This window comes from Monodelphis domestica, chromosome 8, assembly GCF_027887165.1.
Source record: "Monodelphis domestica isolate mMonDom1 chromosome 8, mMonDom1.pri, whole genome shotgun sequence".
Classification (NCBI taxonomy): domain Eukaryota; kingdom Metazoa; phylum Chordata; class Mammalia; order Didelphimorphia; family Didelphidae; genus Monodelphis; species Monodelphis domestica.
In genome coordinates this window covers 81672060-81696160 of record NC_077234.1, presented here as the reverse complement: position 1 = coordinate 81696160, position 24101 = coordinate 81672060, and the positions used below count along the sequence as shown (strand labels likewise).

The window sequence follows — 24101 nt, the reverse complement described above, 5'->3', positions numbered from 1 at the left end:
GGTAAGGGTTAAAAAAAACCCTTATATTACATTTCAAAAAATTATTTTATTATAGAAGAATCACCATTTCATAATAAAATTATAATAGATTATCATGCTTAATCTATCATATATTAGTTTACTATGGTATCTCCACCTGTGGAGAATTTGTAATGTAAAATAATCAAGAATGACAAAGACAAGCACATGTACAATTATAAAAACACTAACCAAAATAAAACATACTGCTTTTAATGAAAATAAGTTTGATATTTCTGAACAAATTACAACTTAAGCAAATAAGCAGTGTTGATGTGAAATAATTATCATAATGAAATAGTAATTTAATTGATTCACTAGAAGTGCATGTTATTTATTTCATGTCATGTCTAAAAACACTTTGAAGCCAAAAGAAAAGCCAAATCCAGACATTATTTCAAAGTTTAAAACTTCACTTGTTTGGAGGTAATAGAAATCAATGGGGAAAAGTCATTTACAACATTTTCAATAGTTCTAGAAGATAAATTCTAACCTTTACTCTTTGCTATGGTAAAGTAAGTTATACAGTGCTTTTTTTGTTATAAACTTTGTCCTCAGGTACTTAACTTTGAACCTTGATGCCAAAGTTATTTTTAACTAAAAACTTTTTGATAATTTTTTGGTGCATAAGATCAATCAAAAAGTATATTAATGAATTGATTAAAAAATAACTGAGTAAATTTACTTTTAAAAAATTATAAGAACATTGGAGCCTTAAATATGAAAGCACAAAACAAATGAAAAATAAATTTAATTCTATAGCCTTTAGCTGTCTTTCAATACTTACATGTATAATTACTAATTCTGAGAATTATATAGTATATATTATAAAAGTATAAACTGTATAAAGTATAAAATGTATATTTGTAAATATGTGTTTATATACTACTCTTATGCTATATAATATAAAATGAATTTTAATGAATTAGACTAGAAGCAAAATAACACTCTGACAAAGAGGTCACATCTAAGTAATCTCAACCATTTACAACATAGCTGAGAACTTATAAGAAAAATAAAACTTTTGAGGGCAAAATAAATTCCATAAAAGCCACTCACTTTAAAAATTTACTAAGCAGCAATGGCTTCAAAGGTTCATATTCACAAAGTCCATTTTTCACAGTCAGTTAATGAGCATTTTATTAAGCACTGACCATATGCCAGGGATCGGCCTAAGCATTGGGGATACAAAGAAAAACAAAAAAGTCTCTGTCCTCAAGGGTTTCATGATCTCAAGGGGGAAATAAGAAGCAAATAAATATATGCAAACAAGCTATGTATAGGATAAATGGGAAATAACTAACCAAAGAAATATACTAGAATTAAGAGGCATTAGACTCCTATAGAACATGAGATTTTAGCTGGGACTTGAAGAAAGTGAGGGAAGCCAGGAGGCAAAGATGAGAAAGAATTCTAGGCATGGGAGAGCAGGCTAGTGGTAGTATCAGAGAAGCGGAGGTGGTATATTCAAGAAATTTGGCAAAAGTGAAATTGACAGGCCTTGGGACAACTTGGATATGAGAAGTAAGAGACAGAAAAGAGTCAAGGAGGACAACTGGGTTGGAAGCCTGTGGGACTGGGAGAGTATTACCCTCAATAATAATAGGGAAGTTTAGAAAGGGTAGCATGTTGGGGAAAAGTAATGAATTCCATTTAGGACAAGTTCAAGTTCAGTGTCTAAAAATCTGTCAGAAATGCAAGACTAGAGGTCATCAGAGAGGTTAGGATAGAATATATGGCTTTAAGAATTGTCATTATAGTGATAATAATTAAATACATGGGAGTTGATGAAATTCCCAAGTGAAACAGCACAAAGGGAGAAGAGGAACTGGTCCAAAATAGAGCTCTGTAGGGTAATCATAAGAGACTGAGGAGGGGTCAGAGAGATTAGAAGAAAACCAAGAGAGCAATGTCTCAGAAACTTTGGGAATGAGTAAAATTAACAGTGTCAAGGGTTGCAGAGAAGTTAAAGAGGATGAGAAATGAGAAAACGCCATTGATTTTGGCAATTAAGAGACCACTGATAACTCTGGAAAGGGCAATTTCAGTGGAATGAAGTCAGAAGCCAAATTGTAGAGTTAGGAGTGAAAAAAGAAGTAGAAGTACATAGTGTAGACAGCCTTCTCAAGAAGTTTAGCCAGGAGGGGCAGAAAAGATAATAGAAAAAGGGTTAGCAAGGGCTGAAGGATCAAAGGAAGATTTTTTTGAGGATGGAGGAGAAAAGAGAATGCTTATAGGCAGGAGGGAATCCATCAGGTGAGAAGGAAAGACAAATGGTAAGTGACAGAACATGTTTGATTTTAGACACAATTTTAACGCAGCAATAGTTGAAAAAAAAGTGTTAACTTACAGTGAGAAAAGCAAAAACGTATAGCTATTTGTATCATCTAATACTAAGACACTAAGACTGTTTTACCTTCCCTGAATAGCCTCTGAGGTTAGTGTATTATACCCCATTTCCACCCTAAGTCATCAAAAGAAGGTGAAATTCTCTTAAATATACAAGTAAAGAAATATATTTTTAAAAATTCCATTTAAAACTAATGAACTTTAAAAATTTTTTTGACATTAAAGATGTGGGGTTTTTTTTAATTAAACAAGGGGAAACACTTATAAGGAAAAGCTCCTTCCCTTGTAGGGATCCTTAATATTGCCTATTGATTAATTACTATTCAAATCTCTCTTCTCATAATCTCACTCTTCCAAAGTCACATTTTTTTAGGGGCAGAGCCAAGATGCCAGAGCATAAGGGGCATTCAAGCCAAACTCTCCCAACATTTTCCTCCAAACAGTTTCAAAATAATGAGTTGATTCAAATTCTCAAGTGGTATAACCAACTAAAGGTTGAGATGAGACATTTTTCAGCTTAGGATAACACCAGAGGCCATGAAGAGAGGTCTATAGCACTGATGTGGTATCTGGCCAGGAGCACAATACAATGGCTACACTGACTGTGAGCCTCTGAGGTAGTTAGATGCAACAGCAAACTTGGGAAATCTCATTGTCCAGATATGGCAAGAGGACTGAATACCTGGTCAGAGATAGGTTACAAGGAAGACCTGGATAGAAAAGTAGGTACCATTTGGCAACACTATTGACCATTACCCAGTTCTGGGATATAGATCCAGGGCAAAGAAGAACATCTGTGGGAAGAAGGGATAGGGATGCTAGAGGTCACTGTTGCAGGGCAGAGGGAACAGGGACCTTAGTTTTTGGTTCCAGTGTCAGGGAGGAAAGGACCAACTATGCTTGCAATTGTATAGGAACAGGGATTCTTTCTGGATAAGAACCAAAATGCAGACCAAGAATGCAATGACCATACCTCTCTCCAAATCACACTGTCTTGGAAGTCCCCAAAACTAGCTACTAAAGAAAGAGATTTTGTTTAAAGATTTTTAAAAATCAAATAAGAGTGTTAGAGTAAAAAATGGGAAAAGTGAAAGCAATGCAAGAAGCCAAGAAAATTAGGTATAGAGAAATCCTTCTAAATTAGAATTGGTCAAGTGGGAGAAGATGACACCATAAGACATCAAGAAACAATAAAACAAAGTCAAAAAATGAAAAAAGAAAAGAAAAATAACTAGCTAGAACAGAATCTATTATGCTTCAACTGAATTTTAAAAAGCAGGAGTGGTAATAAAGATGTGAAACAAAACAAAAGCAAAAACAAAGACTAAAATAGGGAAAATGCATGTTGCTAAGAGATAACACAGATAATGAAGTAATAGAAATATTAAATGTATGCACCAACTGGCAAAGCATCCAAATTATAAAAGGAAAGTTAATTACAGAGGAAATAGAACATAGGATTACACTAGTGGAGAGGTTTTAATATAGCCCTCTCAAAACAAGATAAATATAACTATAATATATATATGTATATATAAGAGAAGTTGAGATAAATATAATTTTAGAAAAATTAGATATTACTGACCTCTGGAGAAAACGGAAAGTGGAAAGGGCATATTTTTTCCCAGCAAATCATGGCACCTTCACAAAAACTGGCCATGTTTTAGCACATATACACCTCACAAACAATGCAGGAAACCAAAAATATTAAATGCATCCTTTTCACACCATAATAAAATAAAAATTATAATCAATGAAACATCTTGGAAGCAAAGACTAAAAACTTAATTGGAAAATTAATAATCAATGCTAAGAATGAGTTGGTCAAAGATCAAATCATAGAAAACATCAACAATTTCATTAAAAATAATGATAACCATGAGACAACATTCCAAAATTTATAGGATGCAGCCAAAGTGGCACTTGGGGGAAAATTTATATCTCCAAATGTTATATCAATTAAAGAGAAAGAATAGATTAATGAATTGAGTATGCAATTAAAAAGACTAGAAAAAAGAACAAATTAAAAATCCCTCAATTAAAATAATTGTAGAGTTTTCAGAAGAAATCAAAACTATCAATAGTCATGAGAAAATGCTCTAAATTACCAGTGATTAAATTATTTTAATTAAAACAACACTGAGGTACTACTTCATACCCATTAGATTTGCTGACATGAAGGAAAAGGAAAATGATAAAATGCTGGAGGGGTTGTGGAAAAAACTGGGGTTCCAATGCACCATTGGCAGAGTTTTGAACTGATCTAACCATTCTAGAGAATATTTGGATTTGTGCCCAAAGGGTTTTAAAACTGTGTATACCTTTTATCCAGCAATATTCCTACCCAAAGAGATCAATGAAAAGGGAAAAGGAGTTGTTTGTATAAAAATATTTATAGCACATTTTTGTGTGGTGGCAAAACCTAGAAACTTGATGGGATGTTCATCAGTTGGGGAATGGTTAACATGTAGTTTAGAATTATGATGAAATATTGTTGTGCTATAAAAAATAATGAAGAGATGGTTCCAGAAAAAAACCAACATTTTTGTTATCCATATCCAACTCTTTGTGACCCCATTTAGAATTTTCTTGGAAAAGATAGAGTGGTTTGCCATTTCCTTCTCCAGATCACTTAACAGGTGAGGAAATTGAGATAAACAGGATTACACAATTGGTAAATGTCTAAGACCAGAATCAAATTCATAAATATAAGTCTTCCTGATTCCAGGACCAGCACTCTATCAACTGTGCCACATGATACAGAGTGAAGTGAGCAGAAACAGGAGAAAAAATGGAACACTATAACCGTAATATTGTGGTTAATGATCAACTGTAAAAGATTTAACTACTCTGAACAATACAATTATCATAGACAATCCCAAAGAATTCATAATGAAGAATGCTACCTACCTCCAGAGTCAGAACTGATAAACTCTAATTACATTGAAACCCCCTTTCTTTTGTTTTTTTTTTAGTTTGAGGTTTTTTTCCTTTTGCAAAATAGTTAACATAGAAATATGTTTTGCATGATTTCATATGTATAATGGATTATTGGTTGCTTTCTCAATAGATAGAGGAGGAATTAGGTAATTTTGGAACTCAAAAAATGCTAAAAAAAATTTTAAGACACTAAATTTACTAACAAAAATTATACATTGTGACTTAATAGGATTTATACCAGGAATGCAGAAATAATTTACTATAAGGAACCTATCAGTATAATTGATAATACCAATAACAAAAGTAATAAGAACTATATGACTATATAGTTATAGAAAAAGTCTCTGACAAAATGCATTTATTCCTATTAACAACACTAGAAAACATAGTATAAATGAATTTTTTCTTAAAATGATACAAAGTGTCTACCTAAAGCCATCAGCATGGATCATTTGTAATGGAGAAAAGCTAAAAAATCTTCCCAATAAAATCAAGAGTAAAACAAGGATGCCCATTATCACCAATATTATTTAATGTAGTATTAGAAATTTCTAGCAATAGCACTGAGAGAAGATATTGATGGAATCAGAATGGGCGAAGAAGTAATAAAATGATCTCTCTTTGCAAATGGCATGATGGTATATGTGGAAAATCCTAGCTATTCAATAAAAAGCTAGTTGAAACTATCAATAATTTTAGCAAAATATCAGGATGTTAAATAACTCCACATAAATCATTAGCATTTTTACATACTACTAACAAAGTCCTGCAAGAAGTGATAGAAAGATACTCCATTTAAAATAACCACAGATAGAATAAAACATCTGGAAACATATCTGCCAAAACAAATGTAGGAACTACATAAACATAATTATAAAATACTTTTTATACAAATAAAAGTCATATCTCAATAACTGGAGAAATAATAATTGTTCATAGATGGGTACAGCCAATATAATCGAAATGGCAATCCTATCTAATTTATTTATTCAATGCCATCCCAACTAAACTGCCAAAAAACTATTTTATTAAGTTAGGAAAAATAAAACAAAGTTCATTTGGAAGAACACGAGATTGAGAATATCAAAACCATTCATGAAAGAAAAAAAAAACAAAGGAAAGAGGACTAGTAGTACCAGATTTTAAATTGCATTATAAAGCAGTAATTATTCAAAACTATCTGGTACTGGTTAAAAAAAAATAGAAAGGTAGCTCAGTGGAAAAGAAGAGACATACAACAAACAGCAGTAAAACGATTTTCATAATCTTATATTTGACAAAAAGCATAGATCTAGGCTTTTGGGATAAGAAATCACTATTCAGTAAAAATTGTTGGGAAAACTGGAAAGTGGATTGGCAGAAACTAGGAATAGATCAATATCTTACACTATTCAGTAAGATAAGATAAAAATGGATGCATGATCTAGATATAAAAGAAGATGTCATAAGTAAATTGGAAAAAAAGGGAACATATTACCTATCATATTTATGGATAGTAGAGGAATTTATGAGGCAACAAGAGATGGAAAGCATTGTAAAAGGTAAAATGAATAATTCAGAATATAATAAATTGAAAAGTTTTGTACAAATAAAATAAATGTTGCCAAGATTATAAAGAAAGGAGAAAATGGGGGTGGGGTTAAAGACATCCTCTCAGATGGCAGTCTCAAATCTTAAAATGTATAAATAGCTTAATCAAATTTATAAGAATAAGAGCCCTCCCCAAATTGATGGATGGGCAAAAGATATGAACAGAAAATTTTCGTATGAAGAAATCAAAGCTATATGTAAATATATGAAAAAATGCTCTAAATCACTACTGATTAGAAAAACGCAAACCAAAATAATTCTGAGATATCTCACACCCATCAGATTGGTTACAATAAAAAAAGGGCAAAACGCCCAAATGTTGGAAGAGATGTGGAAAAATGGGGACACTAATGTACTGTTGGTGGAACCAGGAACTGATCCAACTATTTGGGAACAATTTGAAGTTACACCGAGATAATTGTGAAACTTTATATTCTTAGACCCTGCAATATTATCCATGGGTCTATTTCCCAAGAAGTTCAGGAAAAAAGAAAAAGAACTCATATGTTCCAAAATATTGATAGCACCTCTCTTTGTGTTGTCAAAGAACTGGAAATCAAGGGGATATCCATCAAATGGGAAATAGCTAAATGAACTGTGGTACATGATTGTGATGGACCTCTACTGCATCATAAGAAACTATAAGCAGGTTAATGTTTTTTAAACTTGGAAAGGGCTAGGTGGCTCAGCTGATTGAGAGCCAAGCCTATAGATTTTGTAAAATTTGGAATAAAAAACTAAAAGAATTTTTAAAAAGGAAAAAAGATGCTAAATTGGAGCAGCTTGATGGTTCAATGGGAGAGAACCAGGCCTGATGATGGGAAGCCCTCAATTCAAATTTGACATCAAACACTTCCTAACTGGGTGATCCTGGGCAAGCCACTTAACTCAAAACGCCCTTGGCCCTTACTATTTTTTTTTTTTGCTTTGGAACTAGATACTTAGTATCAATTCTAAGATTAGATGGTAAGAGGTTTGTTTGTTTTTTTTAAACACTAAATCAGTTATTCTTTCTTTATTATTACTTTCACTGAATTTTAAGCCTTGCTTCAATCTCTCTCTCTCTCTGTCTCTTTTTCAAAGCACAGAAGGTGAGTAACAATGTTCAAAATTATAGGTTCAGGCATCATTACATTCTTGTTTCATTTTTCTGGAGAAAAACCCTGAAAGTATTAAAGTCTCAGATGCTTACTTCCTAGTTAATGATTACAAAATCCTTTAACAAATAAAATTCAGCAATCATCTAATATAAAATATTTGTTTTAAAAATGAGGAAACTGAACCCTAGAAAAATAAAGCTACTTAAGCCAAGGATAATTTCAAAAATGCTTTTAAAAATCAGGTATTTTACACCAATATATGTACCTTATATGTATTTAAAACACTAATAAACCCACAAATAATTAGAATATTGTATAAAATATTTTGTTTCTAGAAATATTTTGAGTCAGATAAGTAGCAGCATTAAAAGAAAAACATGAAGAATTTTTCTCATAAAGAATGCATTCTATAACTATTAAAGCACATTGTCAAAAAAAATTTTAAGCAATGATGCCAGTGATATAAAATAATTCTAAGGTTTATAACAAAAGATTGAGAATGATAAGAGGTATCATGCATTTTCATAAAACTCATATCAAGATAGGTTTTTATAGTCTGAAGAACCATATTCAACAATTTCTGACTATATCTAGGGGTGAGGCAGCATGGTATAGTGGATAGAACTAATCTTAGATACAGAAAGTCCTAGATTCAAATTATACCTCAGACATATATTGTCTGTGTGGCTTGGCAAATCAGATAAACTCTAGCAACTCTCTACTATTACAAACTGAGGAGCAGATGACACTCTGCTTTGGTAGAGAGAGATTCCTCATCAAGAATTCATTAAATAAATGAAATCACAGGCCTGGTCCAAGAAAATACCAAAAGGTATAACTACTAGGATTTGCTTTCAGGAAATAAGCACTTGAATTGACATATAGATTTGGCACACAATATACAGGCACAATCCAAATATGTATATTTTTGGACAGTATCATCTGTGCTTTGTAAGACATGATTTGTTAAGAATAGCCTAATGTATGCTAAAACGACTCCATTTTAATCATTCTTTTCCTCCTTGCCACATACACACATGCTCATCAATCCTTTTACAAGGAAAAACATTTAGTTTAGCAGCTGGCTTAAAATTACAATATGTTGTCTTTTAAGGACTCTCAAGCCTGCTCTGCTTTTCTTTTTTTCAGATGAATTATAATAAATTCAGCTCTAGCCCCTTACCTCTACTCTGTGTGCATCTCCCAGCCTCAATTGTGTTTCTTGTAAACAACATATTGTAGGATTCTAGTGTTTAATTCAATCTGCTACCTGCTTCTGTTTTATGGGTGAGTTCATCCCATTCATATTCACAGTTACGATTACTGTGTATTCTCCTCCATCTTATTTTCACCTTTTGACTGATTTGGCTCACCTCTTCCAAAACCTTCCTATTAGTGTCAAGAGCTCCCAGTTCCATCCTTCCAGTCATTCAAGCTTTCAATTTTAGACTCATCATCACAACTTCATTTTAACTCACCCCAAATATTCAATAAGTGTCTAATTTTTTTTATTTCTGTTGCTACAGTATCTCTGACTATCCTCTTTTTTCTATTCCCAGAGCCAAAACTGCATTTCAGATATTTATAACTTCTCACTTGCACTACCAAAATAGTCTTATAATAGGTGTCCCTGTCTCAAGCCTCTCAGTTCACTCTCCACAAAGTTCCCAAGTGATTTTTCACAAAATGCAGGCCCAACTATGTCATCCTCCTACTCAATGCACTCCAGTGTTTCTCTATTACTTCAATGATCAAATAAAAACTTTTCTGTGTGACATTTAAAATTCAAATCCTTTCCTATGTTTCCCATAATCTGGTATGTCCCCTTCTTCCTCCATTTACTCTATGGTTCAGGCATACTAGGCTGCTTACTGTATGCCCATACTGAATGCTCAATCTCCTGTATTTATCTTTACATGGCTGTCACCAATGCTGCAATCTTATGCTTTTTGACCTCCATCTCAGAGAATCCCTAGGAAAGACTTAAGTCAAACCCCACCTTCTACAGAAGGCTTTTCCTTGGTCCCTCAGATACTAGTATCCTCCCCCTTTAATGCATCTTTTATGTACATTACATGTAATTACATATGCCCACATTATAATCTCCCCACTACAATGGAAGCTCCTTGAAGGAAGATGACAACACCTAGAATCATGCCCAACACATGGTAAGTCCTTAATAAATGCTTTTTTATGGACTGATTAGAACAAGGATTATTTTTTCAAAGTTTATTTAGTATCTCGTTTTAAATGATGTTACAGCTATGGTACACTTTTTTGGTATGGCAAAGAAGATGATTAAAAATAAACTATAACTATTAATGATAGCAAGCAATACACACAATAAATACAACAATGTAAATGAAAACTATTATGCGCAAGGTGAGGGGAACCACAAATGTGGGAAAATGCTTATATTTTTTTGATGTATTGATAGGTTTGCTATCTTTAATACCTCTTTTCCTTTTTATAAAAAAACTGTAATAAGGAACAGCTCTCTTGGAGAAGGAAGAGGGATATTGAAAGAATCTAGGCAATGTAAAGCTGACAAAAGATATAATTAAAATCTATTAAAATATTACTGAAAGGTAGTATTTATAGAGTACTTTTAAATTTTCAGAGTATTTTTACATAAATGTTTTAGTGATTTTCATCCCTCTCAAAAAATCCTTGGAGATATGTTCTTATGATATTATCAAACCCATTCTGTGGAAGAGGAAAACTGAATTTGACAAACTTAGTGATGATTTCAATAATACCAAGTTGCTTCTCAGTACAAAACTTCATCATTCAAACTCAAACATTTTCTCCTATAATAATGTAGGGTTATGAATCTCAGAACCATTCAATTCCAAAGAATCTAAGTTGCAGTTATTTCAAATGTCAGTGGAGATGTGATGATTAAGTTTGCCAATTGGGATTTAGCCCATTACTACCTTTTAGTCTGATTCTGATCCCAATTCACTGTCCACGTGAAGTGCCTACCTCACATATAATTATCTACCATTGGAAAAAGAACAATACATTTTCTTTCTCCACTGTCTCCAAAGATATCCTATATTCACAAGATGATGTATGAGGATATTAACAAAGAAGTAATCAAAAAAGAAGACGGGCAAGTCATGTAGCAAAAGTGAAGGACAACATAGACAGACAAAATGCTATTTTAAAACACCAAAATAATTAAAAAAGATCTAGAGAGAAAGGTCCTTATGAGGTTATATAAATCTTGTGCAGAGGATCTATAGTAGAAAACAGACAAGAACTTCATAGAAGAAAAAGGCATGGATTGGATACAATCAGCATTTATTGAGGGTGTTACTATTTCCTTTGGTAATAAGATCATAAATCCAGTGATATACTTTGGATTCTAATACTAATTTGAGAAAGATGTAGTATAAACAAAGTGATATAGGAAAAGTAAATCATACAAAACAGGTGTGATAAACAAGATTACAGATTTTAAGTGAGGAAATATTTTAGAGGCCACAGAGTTCAACAACCTCATTGTATAAAGGATGAAAGTGAGGCATACCAAGATTAACTGACTTTTCAAGGATCACACAGCTAGTAGGTTTCTAAAAGAAAGATCTGAACTCAAGTCTTCCTGACTCCAAATTCAGTGCCATATCCACTACACCATGATGCTGCTAAAGATCATACTGAATGATGAATACTTTGAATTCTTATCTTTTATGCCATTTTAGAACCATAATAAGATATTATAAAATTATTTATGACCTTTCACATTAAGTATTTTTAGTTGAATTGTTATAGTTATTTTCAGAAAACAAATTTTACATTACAAAATCTGATATTTGAAAAGCCAAACTGGAAAGTTGTTTTAGTACAGTGGATTTGAAACATAAAAGATATATACCAGTTTTCCCTTACTATTGTCTTTCATGGCATTAGGTTTCCTTTAAGAAACTTATACTTTCTTTAGATATGAAAGAAACTAGAGGTTTTTTTCTTTTTTCAAAAGAGAAAGATAGCCATTTGAAACTGTAAAACACTACATTTGTCTATATAAGCATATGGATAAATAGGGTAGGGTATGATTCCATATTTAGGGCTAGAATAACAATGTAATAGCAAATTACTAATTAAATTTCTTCATTCAAAAATTACATATTTCTGAGGCCTATTCTTTTACCATTCATAAATTTAACTTTAATGTCTTTAATTTTAATCTAAACCAGGGTTAACAAATTTAGATACAAGGTCCAAATTCAGTCCCTTTGACTATTTTTGTCCAGTCTGCAAGCTAATGTATTAGTCGACACCTATTTTAATCTAAAATTATTTCTAAGTCATTAACAGTTCTGCTTTAACAATATATACATAGTTAGAAGGAAGAGGTAGACCAAATTCTTTTGTAAGCATAAAATAAGACAAAACACAGGCATAAACAAAAACATATTATACCATCACCTACCTCCGAGAAATGCCATTGGCCAGTCTTTTATGCCTACAGGGCTTAGAAGAAAGGGGTGATGAAGTTGGGGATAAGTTGAGTGGAGCAATCAGACTGTTGATTATTTCAGTCAGTTGTGCACTCTGCAAAAAAACAGTCATCTTTTCAGTATTTCTATGCATGAATTTATACATTATTTATCTTTCAGAACTCCAATACCAGAAAATGTTTAATTTTTCCTGAAATAACATGTTTACATTTTTAATAAGGGTTTTAATCTTCCAATTCCTATTATTGGCATTTATCTTCTTATATATGCTTCCGCAAATGTAAACAGCTGAAAATATTACCTCCTTTATATTATCCTTATTCTACTATCTTCACTGTTCATTGTCTTCTTTAACCACAAATGTTTATGCTTGGTTTGTATTTTAATCTATTTGATCTTGATCCCAATTTTGTTTAGATTACAGGAAGATTTTTTTCTCAAAAAATCAAGAGTGGTAGGCATGGTTAGAGAGTGGTTTGGTTGAAAACAAGATCTGAAGCCCATTTCTTAAAAAGAAGGTAAATGCACTTACAATAAAAATCAATTTAACCAATTCAAAAGATACCCTGACCCATGAAGCTAAGTGCTAGATATATAAACACAAAAATAAAACAGTCCTTCTCTCAAAGGAACTTGTATCCTCCTACAGTTGGGGTGTGGGGATCTGACATGGACACAAACAGATACAAAAATGAGATAAAGTCACTTTAAAAGGGAGAATATGTTCTTATTAAAGGGGGGGAGGGAAAGGTATCAGTGTTAGGAAGAGCATACCTTTTGGAGAAGGCAATACCTGAACTGTGCTTTGAAGGCCATAACGCGCAAAGGCAGAGACAAGAAAGGGTATTTCATATAGAGAAAACGGAAAATGCATGGGGTTGGGGAAAAGAAAATCAATCAATAAACATTTATTAAGTCCTTCTTAGGTACTGAGCACCATGAAGCTTCTATTCTAATAGAAGGCACTGTTACTTATATAGAAAGCAGATTCAAGGTAATCTAGCAAGAGAAGACACTCGGATCTGTGCATGGGGGAAGAGTCAGCCAAAGAAGACTTCATCATAAGGGAGGTATCTGAATTGAATCTTGAAGGAAAGCCAGGAATCCAAGAATTATAGGTAAGTGGGGAAGAGTCAAATGGGGAAGGTTGGAAGAAAGGTATTTTTAGGAGAAGAGAGGAGTTCTATTTTGGACATATTGAGTCTGAGGTGTTTAAGAGATCTCTAAGTAAAGAGTAATATCTAAAAGAGTTGGTAATGCAGGACAGGTATTCAGGAGAGAAATTAAGGTGAAAAGGATAGATTTGGGAGTCGAGTGCATAGAATTAATAATTAAATTCAGAAAAGCTGGTGAGATTGCAAAGGGGGAAGAGTCAAGGTAGAAGCAAAGAGGGACCAAGCCTAGAAGGGAGAATAACATTTACAACCACTACCTTATTTATCTTCACATTATCTACTCCAGGAAGTGGTTGTTATTTTATATACATTTTCTGAGGTAGAAAGAGGTCAAGTGACTTGCCCAAAGTCAAATAAATTTTCTAAGCTAGTATATGTCTAAAGTGGGTTTTGAATTCAGGTCTTCCTAATGCCAGGCTCCACCTGGCTACCAAGAAAATTAGGCTACAAGAAAAAGTAAACAAGACCTAACAGGTGTGATAAGAGGAACATAGACACAGAGCCAAGAGGGCCCTTAGTGGCCACTGAGTTTAACACTCTCATTTAACAAATGATGAAAGTGAGGCACATACAAGTTAAGTCACTTTTCCAGAGTCACATAGTAAGTACCTAAAGGTAAGATTTGAACTCAGGTCTTCCTGACTCCCCAGTTCAGTGCCCTATGCACTTGCTGTATTATGTACTACATCAGGCTTCTTCTAAAGACCACATTGATCTCTGAATAATATTGATTTGACTTGCTATATTATCAAATTGCTTATGCCTAGATAATTTATAACCTTTTCTGTTAAGCATTTCATATATAACCATCTCTCGAAAGTCAGTATATTGATGACTGGTTATCCATGCAGAGTTTCTCTGTCACCCACGATGCTTATTTGATGCTTCTTCCTAACAATCTAAATATGCTCACAGAAATAATAACAACATTTATGGAGGGATTTAAGATTTTACATTTTACATTAAAGATTTACATTTTACACATGATATATCACTTGATTCTCACCACAACTGTATGAATTAAGTACTATTTTTATCTACACTTTGTAGAACAGGAAAACAATCAGAGAAAGATTAAATTACTTTCCTATGGCCATAGAGCTAATAATCCTGATCCCTCCAAACAGCCTAAACTATGGTACCAATACTTCAGTGTTCCAATGGGTTCCTGATCTTTGAAATCTAAACTTTCTTATAGAGGTACAGATCCAGTCACACTTTTTTCCATCTACTATGACATTTGTTCATGTTGTTCAGCTATTTCAGTCCTATTCAACTCTCCACTCGAGGATCTTTATATTGACATAGTTTGCCATTTTCTCCTCCGGATCATTGGACAGATAAGGAAATTGAGGCAAACAAGGTTAAGTGGTGCACTGAGAGTCAAACAACTAGATTCTTAAAGCCAGATTTGAATCCACAAAGATGAGTCTTTCTAATTGTAGGCCCAGCACTCCACACATTAAGCCACCTACCTGCTCCTCTGATATCTATTCATATCTTCCTAAAATTTTCATGATGATTCCACCAGTGGGCCAATGTCTTTCCAACAGCACATGGATAACAACAGAGATTGCAAACCATCCACAAAGTAATTGCTTGCCTTATCTCCAAAAGTGTCTATTTCCTTGTCTGCTTATACATCCCTCTAAAAATGTCTATTTTATGCTGCTTTTCCAGCAGCTTCTTATTCATATTATGGACTTTTCAAAACTCCAGACACCCCTGTGGGGGACCGGTATAGCCCAACCAATTTAAATATAATTAGGAAATGTTTATCAAAATAAGTAAAAACACGATGCAATATAATGTTCAATTGTGATTTTCTCAGCCAATATGAAGCCCACAGGGATCAATTTCTACTTGAGTTTGACAATAGGCCTTCATTTTCCTATTCACATTTTTCCTGAAATAAAAATTGGGCTGAAGTTTCTTCTTGAGTTTTTATGAATTTGGGAGTCTCTACATGGCAAGCTTCTATTAAGAACTCATTATGTGCCAGATGCTCTATTAACTTCTGGGATGAAAAGATCAAAGTACAATAGTCCCTGTCTTCAAAGATCTTAGATACTATAGAAGTAAGAGAAGAAATGCACAAATGTACAAAATGGACATGTTCCAGGTATAAAGTAACTGGGGGTAGAGAGAGAAACCTCAATTACCTTCTCACTTTTATTTTTTCTTCTAAAAGGGATTTTGTTTTGATCTTTCCCTAATAAGGTGATGTGACTGTGTAAAGAGAGCAAAATTTAAAGCAATTCTCACATCAAAAGAAAAGTTGTTTTCCATTTGCAAGAATGTAATCAATTTCATTTTTTGTGATTTTATTTGGTGCTCATAATGCTTTCAATCTCTTATGCTGAGGAAAATATTCATGATAGATGGCCATGAGTCTTAGAGAGTCTATAATACTCTGATATCTCATTTCTTATTCTTGAATCATGTTTTCTAACATATTTTTCACTGTCTTTTTCATTTAACAAGTATTTAAATAATGTGTTCATTTATTTCGAAGATTGTAGTAAATTTTTCCTTCACAAAAGATAATGAAGTATAGCTGAAATTGTTGTTTTGGTAGTCTTTCGTAAATATTTATTCTGAGCACTGCAATAACCCATGAAAAGATATTGCTCGTTACCTTTGAATACCTGATAAAAGAGACTCTTCTGATTCATTTAACTGCTTCTGTAAAGAGAATCTATGAGACATCTTTCAATTTAACTTCTATTACTTTTTGTAATAGAGGTCCTCTAATGGTATGTACATTAATACTGCTTAGTACATGATCATTTCATACATTTATTGGACAAGTACCCATTGGGTAAGAGGCACTGCACTGAGCAGTGAGGAATACAAAGACAAAAATTAAAGGGTCTTGTCACAAGAAGGAAATTCTATACAACAAAAGCAGAAATTAGAGGAAATTTTATATTTCTAAATGCTTTTATTAATAAAATAGAGAAAGAAAAGATTAGTGGATTAAGAATGAAATTTAAAAAATTAAAAATCGCCAACTAAATACCAAATTAGAAATCCTAAAAAATAAAAGAGCAATAAAATTGAACATAATAAAGCCACAGAGTTAATAAATAAATCTAGCAGTTGGTCTTATGAAAAAAAATCAACAAAATTGATAAACCATTGATTAACAATAGAGAGAAGAGAACTAAATCATTAGTATTAAAGATGAAATTAAAGCAATTATTAGGAGTTATTTTACTCAATTATATGAAAATTTAACAATGTAAGAGAAATGTAATACTCACAAAAAATAAACTGCTAGACTACTAGGGCAAAAAATAGAATATCGAAATAAACCTGGTTAAGCAACACGAATTGAAAAAGTAACGATTATCTTCTTAAGAAAAAAGCATAGGACCAGATGGATTTGCAAAGGGAATTCTACCATATGTCAATTATTTTCAACATTAAATAAATTACTTGAAATAACAAGTAAAGGAGTTTTACTCCTTTTATAAAAGAAGTATAGTACTGATACCTAAACCAGGAAGAGCAAAAACAGAGAAAGAAAATTATAGACAAAAATCTTAAATAAAATACTAGTTAGAAGACTACAACAAGATGTCATAAAGATAATACATTGTAACCAAATAGGATTTATACCAGGAATGTAGAAATGGTTTAATATAAGGAAAACTATCAACACAATTGATAATATCAATAACAAAAGTAATAAAATCCATATGATTATATGAATAGATACAGAAAAAGCCTTTGACTAAATACAAAACTCATCCCTAATAAAACACTGAGAAGCATAAGCATAAATGGAGTTTTACTTAAAATAATATAGAACATCTACCTAAAACCATCAGCAAGTATTATTTATAATGAGGAGAAGCTAAAAATCTTCCTGATACATTCAGGAGTGATACAAGGATGCCCATTATCATCAATATTATTTAACATAGTTTTGGAAATGCTAGCAATAGCAATGAGAAAGGAAATTGACAGAATCAGAATGAAAAAAGAGATAATAAAATTATTTCTGTTAAAAGATGACATGATGTTATATGTGGAAAGTACTAGAGATTCAACTAAGAAGTTAGCTGAAACTATCAATAACTTTAGCAAAAGAGGATATAAAATAAACCCACAAAAATCATCAGCATTTTTCTATATTATTAACAAAGTCCTGCAAGAAGAGATAGAAAATAACAAAGAGAATAAAATACCTGGGAGTATACCTGCCAAAACAAAATCAAGAACCATGTTAACATAATTATAAAACACATTTTACACAAATAAAATCACATCAAAACAACTAGAAAAATGTTTTCATAGATGGGTAGAGCCAATATAATTGGGATTACAATCCTACCTAGACTAGTCTACTTATTCAGTGCCATCCAAATTAAAAAGTTATTTTATTGAGTTAGAAAAAATAATAAATTCACATAGAGGAAAAAGAGATTAAAAAAATCAAAAGAATTTTGAAATGAAAATGAAAAGAAACCATAAAGAGGGCTAGCAATACCAGATTTTAAATTGTATCATAAAGCGGTAATTATCAAAACTATCTAGTATTAATACTAGTTAAGAAATAGACATGTATCTCAGTGGAACTGAACAGACATACAACAAACAGCAGTAAAAGATTATAATAATCTTGTATTTGACAAAAACATAGATCCAACTTTTGGGGACAAGAAATCACAATTTGGTAAAAATTGCTCAAGTAACTGGAAAGTAGTTTGGCAGAAACTAGGTATAGACCAACATCTTATACTATTCATTAAGATAAGATCAAAATGAATATATGATCTAGATATATAAGTAGATATCATATATAAGTAAATTGGAAGAACAGGGAACATATTACGTTTCACATTTATAGGTAGGAAAGGAATTTATGAATCAGCAGAAGATAGAAAGAATTGTGAAATCTAACATGCGCAATTTTGAGTATATCAAATTGAAAAGGTTTTTGTGCAAATGAGACGAATGTTGCTAAAATTAGAAGGAAAGTAGAGAATTGGGGGAGAAAAATTTTATAGACAAGCTTCTCTGATAGAGGTCTCATAACTGTTGACTTGGAAATAACACAGAAGTACCAAAGTAGTCAGAAAAACCACTCTTTAATCAGGAATAGGGATAGGTTCAATATTCGGCCAACACACAGAGTCAAGCTCCTAAAAATCACACAAAGCCAAAGGCTCTGGGACTCTTGGAACCATATCCCTTCAGGAGAAAGAACTGCGCTAGGTGCTAACTCCCTCCTGGGAGAAGACACGCTGCTAGATGAGTCTGCCAACTCCAAAGAGGAACAGAACTGGGGGGGGGGTCCCTTATACCCTCTAAGAACTGGGTAAGGGAAGCCTGCAGAGACAAACTGCAAAAGGTTAGCAAAGGGATTAGTAGCCAGCCCCAGGGGTATCACCAAGTGTTCACTATAACCATTACAAAGGCAAGGGTCCAACTGGGGAGCTGGGCTATGGAGAGAACTTTAACATAACAAGAGAAGTTTATAAAACAAATAAAAGGCATTTTTAATAGGTCCTCAAAACCCACCCACACTAGGGTCCCCAAACAGCTCAAGGTCTACAGTTCAAACCAAAACACGTGTGCCTAGTACTGAGGGTTTCTCAAAAGGGTGGGGAGTAAACTGAGGCATCCAAATTTCCTGTAGATAACTAAAACAGAGAGAGCTTTATCAAAGTTATAAGAATAAAAGCCACTCCCCACTTGATGGCTGGGCAAAAGATATGAATAGACAGTTTTTCAAATGACAAAATCAGTCATCTCTGAGTATATGAAAAAATGCTCTGGAGCACTGTTAATTAGAGGCACGCAGACAGGTCAATTCTAGGAAGACATCTCCCACCCACCAGTCTGGCTGGAATGATGGAAGGGGGAGATAACGGTACTGGAGGGGATGTGGAAAGGTGGGGACACTGGACACTGTTGGAGGTGTGTACCTGTCCAGCCATTTCAGAGGGCTATTTGGAGTTACGCCCAGAGAGCTGTCTGACTGTGTATGTCCTCGAACCCAATGGCGCTATATGGAGACTGCTGGGTCTCTTTCGGGGGGGGGGGGGAAGGGAAGCCCCGATATTCAGGGGTATTTGTAGCAGTTCTCTTTGTGGTGGTAGGAAACTGGAGGTGGAATGAAGGAGGAGGGGGTGCCCATCAGATGGGGAACCACTGGACAGGTTGTGGTGTACAATTGTGATGGAATACTACTGAGCCATTAAGAAATAATGAGCAGGCTAATTTTTTTTAAAACTTGGAAAGAACTACATGAAATGATAAACAGTAAATGAGTATAAGCAAAATAACATTGTACACAACTACAGAATTAATAGTAGAAGAATAAATTGTGAGTGTTACCTCCAGAAGGTAAACTGCAAGGTGAAAACAGGAAAGACTTAATTTGTAAGAACATGTCTGTCTCCTGGATGGTACCTTCTATGGTGCAAGGAGGGTAGGGAAGGGCTGGGTAACTTGTGGATGAGTTTTATTGTGGAGATATGAAGACAAGTAAGATAAACATTTAAGGGATTTGTGATTTCATTTATATACAATATTCTTTTTCTTTGTATATGGAAATGCTTATTTTATTTGATTTTTTTATTTGGAATTAAAAGAAAAATAAGAAACATTCTATGTGGGAGAAACAGTATATACACAGAGAAATAGATACAAAATAAATACAAAGTAATATTGAAGTTAGAGGAGAAAACAACTGAGAAGATAACGAAAAGTCATGTGTAGGAGATGAGCTTGAGCTGAAATGAAGCTAGGAATTCCAAAAGGCAGATGCATTCCAGATCAAAGGGACATTGCAAGCAAAGACAAAAATATGGGGAAAGAAGTGTCATGTATGGATATGGAAAAAAAACGGGTTTGGCTAGAACACAGAGTACATGAAGTGAGTAATTTGCAAAAAATCTGGAAGCATAAGGTAGAGGAAGATAGTGAAGATAATGTCAAACAAGGAGGTTACATTTGTTCCTACAAGCAATAGGGAAGCACAGAAGATCATTAAGTAGAGTGATAACAGTCAGACCTGTGCTTTGGGAATGTCACCTGGATATCTATGTGAAAAATAAACTGGACAAGAGGGATGGTTGAGGCAAAGAAACCAATGAGAAGAATAGCATAATCGTTCAGGTAAGAGGCTTTAAGAGCCTAAACTAGTGAAGCGTCTGGTGAGTGACACAGGCAGGAGAGATGAGGGAGTTAGAAAGTCTTGGCAAGTGTTTAGCTATGGGGAGCAAAGAAGGCAAGAGAAAGTAAAAGTTCAATGATGACTGAAGTCACAAATCTCAATGAATAGAAGGATGAAATAGTGCAGCTAGGGAGAGGGGTGGGTTTAAAGGTTAAGTGTAACATTAAGTTGGACATGCCCAACAGCAGTGGATGATACTGAACTCAAAAGAGACTAGGAGCCATTCAGCATTGTTCATGTTTTTCTTGGGTTATTCTGACCAAAGATTTCATTACTAAGTAGTCAGCCTAATAAACTTCCATATAACCCCATGCAAATGCAGCCAATATAGGAATATCCTAATTTATGAAATTCCAGCATTTGAATTACTGATACGAGTATGGGATTGAGGCTACCCTCCTCTCCCTGAGCTGCCATTATTGATAGGACACCTTCTTTCATAATTGCTCAATGCCTCTCTTCCTCTCATAAGAGCCATCCATGACCCTCCAAAAGTCAAGAGAATCTGGAAAAAAATTAAGATGTGATCTTTAAGTCACATAGATAACCAAGAAACCCCCAGGGTAGAGAGAGAGAAAAAGAAAACTTATGGGGAGAAGTTGTAGCTTTGGAATAAAACTATGGAATCAAAAGTAAATGAAGGGGAAAAAAGTAGACAAAGGAACAAAATGTAAAAAAAAAAAGCATTTTAGAGAGTTGGCAAAAGGAATACACTCTTAAGCAAAACTTAATATTGCCTTTGTATATTCCTATATTTTGTTGTTGTTGTTTGGCCCTTCAAGTGTGTCTATCTTCATGGCCCCATGGTCCATAGCTATCTATGGGATTTTTGGGTTGTCTTTGGCAAGGCTATTGGAATGGTTTGCCATTTCTTTCTCTAGTGGATCCTTTTTTGACAGGCAATCAGAGGTTAAGTGCCCAGGTCACATAGTTAGAAAATGTCTGTAACCACATTTGAACTTAGAACTTCATGATTCCAGGGCCAAGATCAAACAGAGAGGAACTATCTGAGGGTAGATTTGAATTCAAGTCTTTCTAACTCCAGACAGCATTCTTTTTTTTTTTTAACCCTTACCTTCTGTCTTGGAGTCAATACTATGTATTGGCTCTAAGGCAGGAGAGTGAATAAGGACTAGGCAATAGGGGTCAAGTGACTTGCCCAGGGTCACACAGCTAGGAAGTGGCTGAGGCCAGATTTGAACCTCGGACCTCCTATCTCTAGGCCTGGTTCTCAATCCACTGAGCTACCCAGTTGCCCCCTCCAGACAGCATTCTTAATCACTGAGCCACCTTTGCCTCTATATCTTCCCATATACTATCTAAAATTCCATCATTTAAAATGTTTTAAAAAATCAGATCTAGAGCTGGAAGAAACCTCAAAATTTATCTGGTCCAATTACTTCATTTTACAGTTGAGAAAACTGAGTCTTACATGAGGTAAGTGACATCCCCAAGTTCACTCAGATAATAAATGTCAGAGAACCTCATTTATGTTTACCAGCAACCACTTTTAAAAAAGAACTATATAGGTGAAGGCTTCATCAACTGACTTTTCTTCTACCACCTAGCAAATGGAGAGAAAATCATCTAATAGCCAATTTTGGAACATGAAGTACTTTCCAGAGGATGGAGAGCATGGGTAGAGATAAAACTATCAACAGTAGGAACTCAGGGCAGCATAAGAAGACTGGGTGACACTGGAAAACCAGAGAAGGACATATAAAGGGAGAGAGAACAATGCCAAAAACTAGCTCCCTGTGGGAATCTCCAGATCCTGAAAAAAGAAAGAATTCTAATCCCTCTGTACCATAACACTTCACCTGCTGCAAAGACTTAGAACTATTAATAATGTAGTTCAATTACATTATTGCTTAGAAAGGTTTTTTAAGGCATTCCTTAAAACCAGCACAATTTAGTTCCTATAAAACAATGCCTCATCATCTTTTTTTTTTAAACCAGACCTACAATTCCATTGGTTTAGAGAATTCATGTTAGGAATTCTTTGATTAAAGCATATCAATACCTTCCTTGCAATGTACTTACAGTTTAAGTCATACAGAATTACCCAGTGAGCTCTTTGTTAATAAAGGCATACTGACCTCAGATTTTCCTGTCTCCAAGGCCAACTTTCTACACATTACACCATGCTTCCATGCATTTACAGTTCAAAGTAACCTACATGCAAGTAAAGTTTGTGAATATATGTTGGCCAATTGGTGATCTGCTTCTAAAGGATTTGTTTATCTGTAATTTTAGATTAGCTGTGCTATGGCTCTCCTTTATTAACAGAGATAATTAGGAGTGGTCATATGTATTTAACTAGAAGTTGACCCCTGGGATATGAAAAATGTCACATATCCAGACATGAGTCCATAACAGTTTCCCAGATGGCTAACTAGGAATATTATATCCTTGAAAGACCAGGTCGATTGCAGGGTCTCTTGGGAAGTCTAACTTAACTTAAAGACCGTATGCACAGTAAACCTAAGATCAAAACAAATCTCTGAAATTACCAATCAGAGGCTCCAAATAACAAGGGAGATTTCAGAATTAAAATGACCTAGAAGGCACATTTGAACCTTCTATTTATACACAAGTATTTCATATAAGAATACCTATTCCATGTTTGACATTATTATGAAGAAAAAACAGCTTATTGTCTGAAAAGTCTATGAGATAGATAGAATTGTCTTGGAAGAAAATAGATTTTCACTTCAAAACTATCATATTGTGGCTTTTTGTCATTTATATTTTAGATTTTTAGATATTTGAATTACAGCAATATGTAAAGTGGAAATTCTACTAAATTAGTGACACAAGAAGTGATCTATAATTATAATTAATATACTGTATGTTAATAGGAATAAATAATAAATATCCCATATAGCCAAAAATATACTGTTGTCTACTTAAATGCTTTCAAAGGTATAAAGCACTAACTCCACATGAAAATCTACTCCTATTTCACTTTACCTGTTTTTCTATATTTCGAAGAAGTAGTGTAGGGCTACTTGGTGACATTTCAAAATCTTGTTCTGGTAAAGAATCTTGTCTCTCCTGGGGAACCTGAGAATTCCCCGTGGTGTTTAATAAAGTTCCTTGATCTGTCAATTGTATCTGCTTCTTCAAAATATCTTTCGGAAGTTGGCATTCTTCTAGGATCACTGTCCCCTAAATAACAGCAATTAAATACAGTTCAATTGAGGACAAATTAATTCTGTATGATTTTTAGAATTACATATAAATTAAGACTTCCTAGTACTGAAGAGAT

The 24101-nt window shown here is 33.7% G+C and overlaps 1 protein-coding gene across 5 annotated transcripts in view; it reads right to left on the bottom strand.

The window, feature by feature from the left end:
• The window catches only part of KANSL1L (KAT8 regulatory NSL complex subunit 1 like), a 128495-nt gene that overhangs the window by 56563 nt on the left and 47831 nt on the right, over nucleotides 1-24101 (bottom strand). For 4 of the 5 annotated variants that reach the window (XM_056808133.1, XM_056808131.1, XM_001364488.4 and 1 more), the window contains exons 4-5: nucleotides 23804-24001; nucleotides 12436-12557 (exon numbers count right to left, since the gene is read on the bottom strand). In XM_056808133.1, coding sequence (XP_056664111.1) covers nucleotides 12436-12557; nucleotides 23804-24001 — 320 coding nt within the window. The remainder of the gene's footprint in view (nucleotides 1-12435; nucleotides 12558-23803; nucleotides 24002-24101) is intronic. The other variant, XM_056808134.1, reaches the window with a different exon arrangement.